This window comes from Echinococcus granulosus, assembly GCF_000524195.1.
Source record: "Echinococcus granulosus chromosome Unknown EG_S00011, whole genome shotgun sequence".
NCBI classification, from domain to species: Eukaryota; Metazoa; Platyhelminthes; class Cestoda; order Cyclophyllidea; family Taeniidae; genus Echinococcus; species Echinococcus granulosus.
The window spans coordinates 392,273-407,770 of NW_020170391.1; the positions used below are offsets into that span (position 1 = coordinate 392,273).

General features: G+C 39.0%; 2 protein-coding genes across 2 annotated transcripts in view; one reads left to right on the forward strand and one right to left on the reverse strand. All coding sequences in view use genetic code 11, as the record gives it.

The window, feature by feature from the left end:
- EGR_02422 (Nucleoside diphosphate kinase 7) overlaps nucleotides 1–1,010 on the reverse strand; it is a gene marked incomplete at both ends in the record, with an annotated part of 1,919 nt that extends 909 nt beyond the window's left edge. The window contains 5 exons of the mRNA XM_024491671.1: nucleotides 89–366; nucleotides 433–594; nucleotides 625–791; nucleotides 828–935; nucleotides 957–1,010. Coding sequence (XP_024353822.1) covers nucleotides 89–366; nucleotides 433–594; nucleotides 625–791; nucleotides 828–935; nucleotides 957–1,010 — 769 coding nt within the window. The remainder of the gene's footprint in view (nucleotides 1–88; nucleotides 367–432; nucleotides 595–624; nucleotides 792–827; nucleotides 936–956) is intronic.
- Nucleotides 1,011–5,604: 4,594 nt separating this feature from the next.
- EGR_02423 (Prohormone-4) lies at nucleotides 5,605–12,997 on the forward strand (the record flags this gene model as incomplete). Its single annotated transcript, XM_024491672.1, has 5 exons — nucleotides 5,605–5,674; nucleotides 6,763–6,882; nucleotides 7,567–7,716; nucleotides 11,134–11,247; nucleotides 12,789–12,997. The coding sequence occupies 5 exons, from the start codon at nucleotides 5,605–5,607 to the stop codon at nucleotides 12,995–12,997; spliced, it is 663 nt and encodes a 220-aa protein (XP_024353823.1).
- Between the last annotated feature and the right edge of the window lie 2,501 nt (nucleotides 12,998–15,498).

The window sequence follows — 15,498 nt, forward strand, 5'->3', positions numbered from 1 at the left end:
TAGCTCAGAATAGGATACATGATATCATATTTAATGATTTATTCAAGCGTGTTGAACCTTCATAAGAGCAAGGAATAGGGCAGCTTACAACTCTGGACAGCATGTGGCTTTATAACTGCACACGTGCAGTCCTTAATGTCCAATAGCTTGCGATTAGGCGAAGTCGTTAAAGTCGAAAACAATATATGTGCTAACTTTGCAGCAGCTTCAGGTGTCTGAGCCGGCATAAATAAGTCATTGTTTGCAAAAATATCATTATCTTTAGCATTTGAACCATAAACGACCTCTCTAAGAACCCTGTTCGCATCACGGCGCATTAATTCCAACGCAATCAATCCACCACTCGAAAGGACACTTGTTAATTTACTAAAAATGAAAAAAATGTGACGGATCTATGCATAATATTCTACAAAAACCCCAGCAAAAACTTACTCTAAATCTTTACATTCACAAAAACCGCCAAAATACTTTCGTACATCCATATTATTCAAGTATAATACTTTAAGATTAATTATTTTGAATCCTTGGTCTTCGAGACTGGTGATATATTTCCCAGCAGTGCACGTTCCTGAAGGCGAAATAACACATACACACCTTTAAATAAAAAAGTTGAAAGCAGCTCACCTTTCTGAATTTCCGGCTAGTGCTTTTGCGGTGAAATCATTAGCAAAGTTGGTAACACACAAATGCCGAGACAAGATGTTGACAGTGCCACCAACGTATAAATCCAATAGCCTAATTTCCGGCTGCCTTATTCTCCGCAAAAAAAGTTTGTTGCGTTTTAGATCATGCTAATGATGCACGTAAACCCCCTACGAAAGCAATACCATTTCTATTGAATTATCACATGGAAAGAAGTTAAGCTTGTATTTTTCAATTCGACCCGAATCATCTTTGAACCATTCGACAATGAATGAATAGATAACCGACTCATCCTACACTTTTATGAATGTAACTATTAACGACTTGCCATTATTTGAGGACGAAACTGCGCGGGGCGTGGTGCGCATGGGTATTAAGGGGTGTAGTTGTTAATTCAAACACTATAGTTAATTACACTTAGGTAATGTTTCGAAGTATTAACGTGACGCCCGATGCAAACCACAAGCACGGGTTTGTGTGAGAGCTAAATTAGCAGCATCAAATAACGACAACGACATTAATTTCATTTAGTCTTCCTGGGGCATATTCATGCTCCAAAATGATAAGGAGGTGTTTAAAGCTTTTTTCCATTTAAAAAAATACTGTTTAGCTTTGGGTTACCTGCAGGTATCAAAATTACCAAAAGTACACAATTCTTCCTACTTTACTCCGGGCAATTAATTAAGAACAGTTTTTTAGCAAATTTAACGCGTCTTTATCAATTACTTTTTCTCTAACTTCTAATACGACAATTAAATATGTTCACTAATCCCTTATAGTCAAACTCATATGTGGAGCGAGACTCATCGATTTCCGCTTCCCTATTCCTAGCGTTCCTAGACAAGCCCGATTGGTTTACTTTGGACATCTTTATTAAAGACGACAAGATGTATAGGGAAAATACAATGTTCAAGAAGGAGGGGAGCCGCAGCCACTAGGTAAGGGAGAGGACGATCCAGTCACGAGATTCGAATTTCCTGATTGCCTCCTCCCTGAAAGGTACCTTAAAACAACATAAGTATTACATACATCTATTTTACATCCTCAGCCATGAATTGTCGTCACAAATCCTGTTAGTGGCACGTCTTGCTAGATGCATATACTAAAATTTTATTAAACCTTGAAAACGTATTCACTGCGTGGAGCACATATTTGTACGGTGTACAAGCGCTGCATTACCCGCGTCCTGCCGTAGAGAAAAGGTGAGGTTACTGACATGGCTCGGAGGTCAGGCCGTCGAGCAGAAGTGTAATCTGTTGTAATACGATAGTGGTTCATCCCTCGGCACTGGTGAGGCGCCACTTTTGTACTTTGAATAAGCCCCCTTTTACCTCGCTGGGTGGGCTGGCCTTTTGGGCCATGCCAATAGCCCAGACACCTTCTCTGCGCTGAATGTATATTCTGCCCGAGTATTGTGTCTTCTTCCATCTTCAGGGAGTTCCGGGACGCTACATTGTGGAGACCTAAGTTCACGTGTAATCCAACGCAGCATTGAACCAACTATTAAAGCTGCACAACCCTATTTTGCAGTTTTAAGTATGCGCATAGGAGAATAGGTTGGTTTAACGTCATCCGTAGGTAAATAATAAATGGCAAGTGCAGTTAAATGCAGAAGGTTTTAGAAATGTATTTGATGCTTTCTAAAAGCATATTTTACTGAACCTTGGTTCCTATGCTCAAATTGGCTGCGAAAAATTTGCAATGCAATTGATCATGGTATTTTGAAGCCTGCAAACGATATTGGGAAAATATTTTGAAGAAGATGCATGGAAATGAAGAACGTTAATGTTATGTACACGTGGGAAAACATCCACCAAAGACGAATAATTGAGTCGGAAATAAGAACTTTGGTGGGAAGCGGTTACATTTGATTTACCATTGAGAACGGAAACGGAACTACCGAAGAGGATACGGGAAAGTGTAGCAATATGACATTTTAAATAGATGCACCAAGAGGACTGCAAACGGATTCTGTTAATTTAATTCTCCATGCAAACAGTATCCTACATCTTGTGTGTGGCTGGTAATGATCTAAACAACATTTGGTGTGATCATCTGTAGTAAGCTTCAAATGCATTTTTTTTACAGAAGGAGAGAAACTAAACTAGTTGCACGTTTATAAAATTTGTAGTTAAGATATTCTGTTTTCCTAAAACACCCTGACCAAGTCCATGTCTTCAGAAAAACACTCCATTCAGATAATTTCAATGAAGTAGAATAAAACCACAATAAAGAGTAACTTCCCTGCTCCCAGGAATTTCACTCGCAAAGGCATTAAAAAGTAATTGCCAGCCTTGTTATTTTGAGTAACGACTTTACATAGTTTTGTGGACTTTTTCCAAACTGAGGAAAAGACATTCGAAATTCAAGGATAAAATAAGCTCCTCAGACTTGTACGATTCTAAAAGACTTCTGGTGAGACGCATTTAAGCACGCAGTGCTAACCAATCAGTCCGCTTTTTACATGTAATTAATATTTGAACTAACTTTGGTTCTGCGCATTAAATGGACTGCATCAGTATGTGCAAGTTTCTGATATTTTATGTTTAATTTTCATATTTAGGTGATCTAAGCATAGGAAAGGGTACAAGTTTAAATAGCCAGCCTTGCATGCGCAAGTTTTGCGTTCTGACTGATGATTTCTAAGAGCCGCGGAAATGGGCATTCCTGAAATGGATAAATATTTAGGGCGTTGCAGCGGTGGTCGGTGTCCGGTGGCTGCTTTGCCGATTTTATCTGTACTTTAAGTCATCCCCGCCTTAACATGCAACTAAAAGGAAGGAAGTGATTTTCATGCTATATTATGGATCGGGCGCATACGCAAATTGAAGCTGATAGCAGATGTAAACAGTGCATTAATGGCTATGTTTTCAGCAACACGAACTCGTGGAAAGAAATTTAAGAAACAAATTGACAAGGATGATACTCACGCAAAATACCAAACACCGTAGTCTGAGTGAAAAATGTACGTTGATTCTCAGTAAAATTGTAAATCATATGTTTGGTTTTTTTTCAGTGACACCAACATTAAACCCCAGTTGCCCATGCCGTCAAGAACTGATACAAGTAAAGGTCTGGCACACATGCTTTGTGTACCCCAAGTAAAAATCTGATTCCTTAAAATAATCTGGTAGATTTGACCTAACCGTACCAAAGAGTGCTTACTCAAGGTGGGAATTCCCTTATTCCGCTTTCCATCGACAAATCGGCCAACGGCAAAGGCGGACAAAAATACAAAACTCCGAAACTCTAGATTAACCTCCTTCAAACAAGGCTTAGAGAGATTGTAATTTTCAAGGTTAAATGGTGTGTGTTTTATGGCATCCTAATGCAAGAGCAAGAGTATAATGAAATTTGCATTTGGGACCTCGAAAATGTGAAATAGATTGTGCACAAATGCAGGATGAGAGATTTGGAGGCTCACACCCTTAATTGAGTGATGGTCATTAACTCCGAACTTTGGAATGATTTCGCTTCCACGTCTCACGATCTTCCTGATTTGTGGACTGGTGGAGCAACACCCCACCGACTCTCCTGCATAGAATAATGTCTATTTTTTGAACCGTGAGCTACCAAAAATTCATTTAACTGCAAATCGAAACGCTACTATCTTAAATTTTTTTGCCTTTAACAATTCCTAAAAAGTGGATATAGTGTGAAACTATGGTATACTTATCCACTAAATATAGATGCCGCATTCAAAATTGGTCCCACCGCAAAGTGTATTTACATGCCAGTTAAATGGTGGAATTAAAAACTTGGTTTCGATCTAATTATGGAAATATTGAGGTTCTAGAGGTCGGGGCTCCTTGTAAACGAGTAAAAGCACTCGGCCTCATAAAATTATTATTAACTAGTTGCCCTACCAAGAACTAGTCATTAAAACAAAAACGAGTATTCACTTTGTTTTACTAAGGCACTGATTAGGGCAGCATGTTACTGGTGTAAACTTACTTTTTTTGGATAGCCACCTAGATATTTATTGTTACGTGAATGATGGATGCTGATTTTTCCAGATTTTCACAATATGGCCTTTGTTAACGGAGCATCACTATCGCAAGTCAAACTGGAGGTCTTACCTTGTTTGTTAAAGCAATGTAGAAAACTCTTCGGTTGCACAACAAATAAACAAGTTACAAATAGATGTGCCACCAATTTCAACTCACTAAGGTTAGCAAAAAATAAGGGATAATAAGTGAAGCACTTTGTGCCATTTCATTTAGGGAGCAGTCGAGGTGTAAAATTATAATCGTGATGATTTCGGGGGTCAAGAATTAGTGATTCGCGAATGATTTCATTTGTCCTAACTGCAATCACATTGAAAAGCCCCAACAAGCAAAATTTAAATACAGCCTATGAGCGCTTAACCTTTGGGCCTCTTTGATTAGGAGTGGTTAATTCCATTTGAGTTGGGGAATTTGTGCAATAAATTTTGTTCCGGAAGTAAAATCACTTGAACAAATTTCGGGGAATGTTTGTCCACATGACACAGGAAGTTTTGTAATTTTCACATAGTGTTATAAGTGCTCCAGCAGGTGGTACGATTAGATAAAGCGTAAAGTGAGGTCTATAGCAGAAATAGTCCGGGGAATCTTTTTCGGAATTTACTTGGAATAGATAGCAAGAAATTGGTTGCTACAGCTGCATGAGGACAGGATGTTTGGCACTTTCGTACCTGTTTTCCCGTTGCAAAATTAATTGAAAGTAAAAGAGTAGACACCTTTGTTCGCTTTCATGCAATTGAGGTGGGAGCTCATTTAACAGACCAGTCACCAAGAGCATGCGAGAAATTAGGTGGCTTAATATCCGAGGGAGTGTGGCGGAGGAAATGGTGTTTATGTTACGCGACTAGTCGCCATTGTGGGTCTGTGGTAGTTGCAATCACCCTTCGTGCCTCATTAATGAGTTTCGAAAGAAAAAATCACTCTCCTAGAGGCCGTAGGATGGTAATTCTGTCGTACAATGCCAGATAACGAGTTTGCAGAGCGGGAAGTTGACGAATCCTCATTGCTTATGCAGCGTACTCTCCCTGGTAAAGGGGTATGACATCGACCTGTCAGTTGAGCTGAGCTGAGGATAGACAAATCCTCACAATCAATTGAATAGAAAGAGAGAGGGTTAAAATGAACAGTTAATTACCCAGAAAATGAACATGAATACTGTTTCTGCTAAGTTGTACTACTTAGGAAAAAGCATAAATAAAAGTTAACGTATAGATTAATTAAAAAGGGCTACTTTGAAAACTATTCTGACAGCCGAATAGACTTAAATGATTCCATGATTAAACAGCCTTCTATTTTGTTTCAAAAGAATGGATATCCCTTTTTAAACTGTAGCTCAACACATATTGCATACACTTTTCACGAAAACTGAAGATTCGGCTGTTGTGTAACACAATTAATGTTGCAGCATACCCATCTTTCTTCCTCTACCTTTAGTCTTCACAGGTTAGTTTGCTCAAACAAAACAAGGTGATAATAACGCAGATTTCAATCACGTTTCTGTTCATTGATGGCTCGAATAGGCGCTCTTTCGAATGCCATCACCATCGTAATGCATAGTGGCAAGTATTTAATTGGGAATGACAATAGATGCATTCGCCCAGGTGATTTCCCTTTGCGACTGTCTGAGCAGTGCCATATCTGATTGGCTGCGATGTGTGGACGGGACTTTGCATTGGCTGATCATTAGGTTTAAGTACAACGATACGAAAACACTACTAGAACGTCGGCCTTCGCAACAATACGCTTCCTACTTTTGTTAAAGCAGAATCGGTAATCCTCGGATAATTTTCACCACTTTAGTGTTCTCATATTTGCTTTTACAAAAGTAAGGTCTAGGCAGTTGATGCATAATATTTTAAACGCTCCCTACTGCATAATTCGAGCATCCGTGATGCTGATGCTATTTAATCTGTGCGAGTTTCATGTCCTTACTGAAATCTTGCTTTTCAAACGGTCCAATTTCATTGTACCTTTCATATTTTCGTTTTTTAACAATTTGAGACTTATGTAACAATGTGTGGGTTAACGCGGAGGGAGTATCATGCATATTTTACAAGAGATGTAATAACTGGTGAATAGTCCATCTATTACTTCAAATTCCTGTTCTTTTCCTTAGAATTTGATACAAGCATGCCTTCCCATCGGGTGATCCAACGTGTGGTGGTGGTTGGAATGATCTTCTACCTCCTCAGCAAGGGAATCTGTTCAACTATAAGTGCGAGGAGTAATGAAAAGGGTACATCTCATATCCTTTCGCAGAACATAAAAATTACTTAGATCGAAATACTGCTAATAAAAATGGTAATCAGTGCCACGAGTTGTCGTCTTGCACGATTAGTCAATTTTTCCCAAGTACACTCGCCGCGAAAAGCTTTGACATTTTAAATTGACGTTAGCTACGTTCAAGTGTCTCTATGTCAAATTAAGTAGAGAATGCAGGAAATGTTTCTTTATCATGAAAACCCACAATCTACCTTCCAGTTCCCAGAATACAAAAGCGTCGTATGTGTTGCAATAACATTCTTTATAATCAAGGCAGAAAATACATTAAAGAAACTTTGCTTTTACTATAACCGAAGCTTAAGGCCTGACCCAAATTAAAAATTTGAAAAGTTGCATCCATCTGGTTATTGTGCTCCTCAAGCGGGAGAACCAGCCAGGATGTTAGGTTAGCAGTACATGATTTACTAGAGCTCCAAAACAAAATTAAGAGCAAAGGTTTTAAGCGAATTGCCTTTTGTTATTTTGGTGAAATCAATATGATTTCTTTGGGTGGTTTTAAGGTAGGAGCTATAAGATGCTATGAAATTTCGAACAGCCGAATCATCAGTTTAGCAATCCCTTCTTCCACTGCTACCTCTCTCTAACAATGGCCTCTTAGTAAAAAGAATTAATATTTAGTTTGTAATATGTTTTAAAGATGCCAAAAAGAAAATAGCCAACGAGTGCCCAGAGAGTTCACCCTGGCCATGTCGTGAGCCCGGGTTCTGTCTATCATTTGATTTCATCTGCGACGGCGAGCTCGACTGCCCCGATGGCTACGACGAGGATCGGGAGATGTGCACAGCAAGTACGCATTGTATGCGCTTTAAGCAGCTACGTGGAGTAACTTGTTTTGCTTTTTCTCCTCGGTATACTGTTCTGCGCCTAAAACGAACCTCTTTCAAACAAGTTGCGCATCAAATAAAATGCTGCTACTTTAAATCTGGTTTGCATGCAGTTAAGCACACGGAAGTATGTTCTCAATGCGCATCAGCAAGAGTCCGCACCATGCCTTACTGGCACCACAAAAACTAATGTTGAAATTAGTAAGCGACGAAAGTTTAGTCATGGTTCAAATAAAGACAGCAAAACGTATGCGGTTACCATTATCAAGCCCATTTGGTGGCAAAATACAACGGACCTTCATGAAGCGAAGACGGGGTTATAGGGAACACAGTCTTTAGAAAACTCTCCTTGACTACTTTTTGAAAGTGTTAAATGAAAGACGCATGGCACACCTTTGAATTGTTTATGAATGTAACTTTTTAGTAAGCATTAAAAGTAGTCACTTCTTTCAGCACTAATAAATTAATAATTTACACCAGAACGTTTGAGTAGCTTCCATTGCACGGTAAACTAGTTTGTTCCCATTAATTCAGACATCGTATCATAAGTCAACTCAACAATTCGCAAGGATTGATGTTGCAATCGTTCGGTGTATTATGCGGTGGCTTCGAAGAAGAAGGATTTTATGCTATCATACCTTAACACTACACAAAGTCGTCTGTGTGGACTTGTTAAACAAGTTTGTTTTAAATATAATCAGGTTAATGCTAATGATATGTGGACTTCTACAAGACGAGATTTGGACAAGAAGAATGGAGACCTCTAGGTGCACAATGAGGTGGACCATAGTTGTTTTTGATCCTAGCACTTACCAGCCTTATACCAATGGTGACCACCTCTTTTATGTGTACGATTTGAACTTCCACGCATTCATTTAGATAGCAGAGAACATCAGACGGCTTAGGTCCACTGCTTCACTAAACCCTTCCACAGCCAGATATAATAAATCAGGTTTAAAAAGCATTACACTAAATCTAGTCGTTCAAGCATAAATAGGAATAGTTTTAGACAAGAGCATGAGAATAATTGCGTTTTTTAGACTCATATATATGTGAGATTTGGAAGAAGTGAGCGCCGGGGTCTGTTCTGTGGAAACTGATGAATAATAAAGCTTTCACAGTGTACCGTGAAAGGCTATGGTATTAACTTGTAACTCACTGCATCTAAGCATGGAATATACTCTTCCTGGGACTGAGAATTCGCATTTGGAGTGGATGCTGAAATTTCGGTGCGGTACTCCCATTTTTACATCCACTGTAAAAAAAATTAAGTGGAGGCTCCCTCCGTGGGGAAAAAATTAGTCATAAAAGCTGCCATTATAAGGCTGACAGTGTTCCGGTTAAAAGTTATTCATCTTTTTCACTGTTGCTCCTTTTGTCAATGTCCAACTAACGGAAATAATAGCGCAAATGCTCCGATTCCTGAAAAATCTTAAACCATTTCCCCTGTGACAACATTGTAGCCTGCACTTCACTGGTCTGGTGTTCTCATATGGGAATTCTTTCCAAACATGTTCCAAAAGGATACGGTGAACAGCTCGTGCAGTTTGTAGACTGCAGTAGTAGAGCCATTTAATTTTTTGGCTAAAGGCTTTTACAGGCTAAAGACCCATATTCCGCCTCCTCTATTAGCAGTAATGTCTCTCAAATGATTCTTGAAACGACCGGCAGTAAAAATAAAAGGTCTAGTTGGATCTCGCAGTATTCAACTTAAATATTTTTTTGGATTTTTGAATAAACTTGCAGAAGAAGCCAAAGTAAATCATCTGTCTAGATTTACACTTAGTGTACCTTAGTTCTTATGCATCCATTAATTAGTTTTTATTGATATAAATGACAGTCATTTTCATCTGTTTAACGCGGTGAAAAGAGGGCTTAGATCAGTGTTTCGGTATTTTAGCAGACATTACTATCAATTACGTCGAAGTGTTTTGAAGATGCACTAAATCATGCTTTTTAGAGGATAGGGTATTAGTTAAAATAATATTGGATCATAAGCAGCTAGCACCAGCAATAGGTGACATTGGCGTTAAGGTGCATGATGAATACGGTGAGTGAGGCGGCTTCAGATTTTTGCGTTGAACTGTTTGGCGAAGTGGACATTTGTTGTTGCGGCCTCTTCAAGCCGGTGATAATAATGCAACTCCAATGCCCTTTGTAATATGGCCGGGGCTCCTAGCCCTGCTACCCTTCGCCTTAGCCCATATGTATAGATAGGGCCAACAAACTATATTTAAATAACCGGCTTTTATTTTGTAATAAAATTTTTTTTCGTGATTCGCCAACATCGTCTACAAACTCGGATCATGCTGTAGTTTAGCGCCTCAATTTTCAGTTGAGCTTCAAAGTTTGACGCAGTCTCATTCAGGTTCGTTAAATGTATCGTGTTTTGTCAATAAATTAACTAAAGCGAATCACTTGGATCGGTGCATTCCCTCGTGAGTTGGCGCACTTAACCTTTGAGACTTCCCTGTGCCACAGCTGGACCGGCAATCTGCAAGCACCATCGTAGAATGTGGCTGCACTTCTGACTAATCATGCTAGAGAAAGTTATAGACACGTTAAAGCTAGATCGGTGTTCTAGATTAGCTTTATTAATTTCGCATTTCCTTCCTGGCTAAAACAGGTCTGCTCTTGCATGCCTCAGTTGAATCGCATTGTGCGATTCGCTTCTTATTTTAAGCGGTTTCCTACTTCATAAGCAACTTGGAGGAGCGTTCATTTCGTTTTTAGTGGTGTGCGACTTAAGAAGATGCCTCAAGTGCCATGGATTCTAGTATAAATACATATTTTAATACGTAGACGAAGGAGAGGCAAAATGGATATGTCGCCATTAAAACTGCTTCATGGCATTTTCTTTTAAAACCTGGTACTGGCCTCAACAAACCTTTCCTTGACATTAATACATGTAAAGTAGCGTTTGTGATCCGCTGAAATAGTTTATTTACTTTCCCTTAAACACTTCAAATGCGATTGAAAAACATGAAAATGGACTTTTTTAAAAGATACTACCGTTCCGCTAACCACAAAATTTTGAAAGCTTGCATGGAATGGTTTTGAAGAAATTCCTATATTCGTTTAACTTGAGAAGTTACACCTTTAAGTGCCAAACTTGAGATTTACATACAGTTGCATTACGACTTGATTATTTCTTTGCTGTAATATTTAGGAAAAATTTTGTAAGCATCCTCCTTTTCCATGAATGACATAAAAGCGATTGTATTTTAACGTTATATCAGACAAAGAATACTTGATTTTAACACCCCGGACATCGATGATGCGATATTTTTCAAGCATTAACCACTACGAAGATAAAAAACTGGACTAACACACATTGAATATGTTAAGTAAAGTACAGTCTGATTTGCTGTCTTTTGCAGAGCAAAGGCCTCCTATTGAGTATCTCTTCCGCTTCATTCAACGATACCAGGACTGGCTGATTCCCACATTTTTGGGCAAGGGTACTCCACTCGAGTTGGCCAAAAAACTTGTGGGTAAGCGTATTCATCCATGTGAAGGGGTCAGTCGTACGGAGCGGTTGAACTTCGGGGAAATAGAATCTGCCTTATTCAAACTTTCTACGAATACGATACCTGTTCATGGAAAATCCAGTTATCCTCTTTAATGTGTAGTTAGAATATTTCAGCAGGAGAAGCTTCCTTGCATAAGTTCAATTCGTTTAATGGTCATATTAACTGGAAGTTTTAACTTCACTCGCTAGTCCTCGCCAGTTATACTATAGAATTAATTTGTGATGCTTTGGCAGGGCTGTCTTAACCAAAATTAGGTAAGAAATTAAGATACTGTTTTGTGGCAGTAGTAAGTAGACAGTTTTCTAAAATGCAGTTTCGTAAGTTTCGAATGAGCACTGACAACCCATAATATATGTATGAATGGGCATTTGGAACTCGCATTGTCGTAGCTGGTTGATTACAACGCCTGGATAGAGATATTATGACCACTTGCAGACGAAAAATACGCCTTTTTAGTCTTTTTTTAAGTTATTGTTGCTGTGTACAAGAACAGCAGCAAATTATTACGACGTAGAACATTATCAGGAGATAAACCAACCAACAAAACAGTATTACGCAAATGAAATGCTATCTTGAAAAAGCCGCGTCTTACAATGGCGTTGCGTGCAGTGGAACACCACCAAACTCCGTGGATACCTCCTATTTGAAGCCAATAGCCTCTGTAATTTGCATACTAAGTAGTAATGACTGGAAGTATTTAAAATTCCAGGAGAGCTTGAAACCAAGCTAATCTTTTTTAAGAAAAGTTCTTTTATATAGAGAAACTTTCCTAAGTTGACTTCAAAAATTCACTTATTTCAATGTTTTATTACCAAACCACCTTTGTTGGAGAAGGATATTTAAAATTATTCAATCCTGATATTTGGAAATAATATTACTCACTCAACTTATCACCGAGCATTCAAATACAGCTATCATAACTTAGGACCAAATAGAAACTAAGTGATTTGTGAGAAAATCGCCTAATTGAGTCTCCATCTCAAAGGGTGCGGAAGAAAAGTACTGTGAATAGATGGCATAGTTTACAGTTCACTTTAAGGTGGTGTCTAATTGGGACTGAATAATCTTTAGGGGAAAGCGGATGTTAAGATGATTCGTTCCACGAGCTTCAGCGTGTACTATTACAGGCTATCTTTGACTTTTGGAATAAATAGACCTCGTTTGCATTAATAACTTCAACAACTCTTAGTCATCCTACGAGCTGGACTGTTAATTACTCAAGAGAGTTTGTCTGGTCGTTTAAATTAAAAGGCAGAATCAAATATTTGGCACAAATTTTATGTTTTTAAAAATTTTGTTTTACCACTGGTATCATATTTGAAGCGCAGGTGGTTAAAAAACAATGCAACAATTCTTGCACTTCAATCACCCTTGACTAAAAAATTGATTTGAAATCAAATATGAAGTAGAGTGAGCGCAAGAAAACAAGGCTAAAAAGCTGTGGAGGAAGCTTTGTACCGCGTTCTGTCGAATCCACGCTAACTAACGGACGTGCATTGCAGAGAGCCCGACGATTGAGGACTACGCGAGATCTGCGCACCTGACGGAGAAGCAGTTGGTTAACCTCAACAGCTTAATCGAGGGAGTAGTGCAGCGCAAGGAGATGCACATGGTCCTCCTTGGCATGCCGTTGGGCGCCTGGTCTGAGCTTTTTTATCTCTTCAACAGAATCGTTAGCAGCGGCTTCGTCGGCACCGTCGACTCTATGTGATGCAGATGACTTCTCTTCCATGCAGCGCTCTGCTTCTCACCCATCCACGCGCATGCGTTGACAGCGTCCTAGCGATTCCACTCACATTCGTTATGTAATAACACTATGGACTGCAGCAAAGCACCTTTTCATTTATCTTCAGACATCGAGAATAGTCAGCGTAGCCTGTGTGTCCGTAGGGTTGGCCGTTGCTCGTTCGGTTCCAAAATTTTTTGGGAACTGAATGTACAAAATTTCACAAATATCTACTTGGGGGCTACTAACAGACATGTGTTGCCTCTTCAAAATAAAGGATCTATTTATGAATCCTCACTTTTGCATAAATGTTCTGCCATTATTATCACATGTGTCCCATCAAACTTGTACTGTCTGGGTGGATAAATGCACTGTACATGCTTAATTAATTATTCTGCTAATCAGCCAGAAGACAGTTCTGCTGCATACTAATTACTATCTTTTCGGTACACTGTTCCACGCCCAAAAGTTTAAGAAAAAAGCATCTTATTTGCTGAAACTTTAATTCTAACTTTCACACAGCAGCTGACTACGCATTGGTGGTAAACTCAATTGTTTGCACCTTTCTGTTGCTTAACAATCATTTGTGACTTAAAGTCGCCATTCCTGGCCCCTCTATATATTCCAAATTTTTTTTTACTTTTAAGCAAATACAGCATGAAAGACAATGTTTGCGTTCTCAAGCGTTCTTCTTTGAAAAAAATATGGTGATATGAAGCTTTTTCTTGTCTGAGCGTTTTCAAGTCAAGCCAACTAGATACATTTGTTCCCCTATACACATTCCTTATCACTGATAAAGCATCCAAAGGTTGGATAATTTCGTGTCAATTAATATTCCTCCTGTAACAGGTTGGGGGATTCTTCTACCTGATAAGGTACGACATGATCATAAAAGCTTCCACCAGGATCCAGACCATTTATGAGTTGAAGACATCTCCACCCTTTTTGACGCCCACTTAGCAGCAGCTAATCATTTTAAGCTGATTTTGAGTCATGCAGGTACTTATATTATGCTAAGAAAATTTGCTTAAAATCCTAGCATTTAGTGTTTAGTCCAGGTAACTTTATATTGATGTATTTTTGGAAATTTGCCGAGCTGTTACAGGTCCTTATTTCGATTCCGGCGTTCATTTGCATTTGTCGCCATGGGGCATGACCTATAGGATGAGTATTTTAAATCCTCTTTCCTGTTAGTGTGGTTTAACGTCAACGCGAAGCTGAGGTCTGCATGCTTTTTTTGTAAACTTTCAGTAGAAGTAGGCGCAGAGAGTTTCATTAACTTGCTTTTCGATATTATAGACACGCCCCTGACTCTCCAAATTCTACCTCATTTTTCCAAGTGTTTTGCCATTTGAGAGGGAGTTTCTCTGGCCTTTTAAAGTAACTTGTAAATTGAATGGATAAATGCGTAGGCGTTTATGCCTGCGTGCATGTACAAGCATGTGTAGTTGATGCCTCTGACTACAGAAAGCGCTGTAGGCTAGGGAGGAAGCAATTTCTGTCGGCAGCAATAACCAGACGTTGTCTATACGTGCTTGTTTAAACGGAATTTTCTCAAACTTGTCTACTTAGGGTAGAGTGGATGACTGATCAACCAGGAAGTTCCCAAAGCAAAAAACTTAAATTATTGAAGTCGCCAAGCGTAGAGGTTAGACAAATGATACAATGCAAACACATGCAGTAGATTTCTGTTGTCTTAATAAGACCAATTTGAGTAGCTCGACCTTTGGATACTTGAATATTGTGATGAACACAGTTAGTACTCACTTTACTCCCCCAGTTTTGCCCATATTTAGGTACTCTATAGTGCTATAAGCAATACTATGCACAATTCAACTATATGCGTTTCTGAATACCTGCCATACGACTTTCCATTCTCATACGTTAAAGGGTACCGTTGCTGTTGTAGTAAGCTCAGCGTATCAATTATAGCATATCGGAATCGTGAGATTACCACTAGCTACCATAATTCCTGCTTTGGAAAGTTTTGCAATGATGATCATCTTCAGAGTTCCAATATATCGAGTTTAATGAAATCAGAGATAAATGGAGAGAAGAAAGTAGCCTGTTTTTAGCGTTTTGCGGTGAAATATGCATAGACTCTAACCACGAGCCCGGCATTTTATGCACCTTCAATTAATCTCCCCTATAACTAACTCCAAAGGCACCACTTCAGGTTAACCAAATCTTTTGCAGCCAAACAAACAAAGTTACATTGGCCAATCACCTCAGCTTCTCAGACTATTTGTAAAATATTTCTGCAGTTGTAAATACAAGCTGCCAAATGCATTACTCCCGTACCCAATGCTAAACGTTGGCAGCATACGGGAATGTCAAACGATTACAAAAATGTCCTTTTGGGTTCTCATGAATCGTCACTTGTGATCAAGAAGCATAGAAGCCCAAGGAGCAGCCCACGTCATCACTAACCCAGTCATTTGCAGCTATGATGTAGCGTTGGAGCACGGAATTGGTATCTCACAACT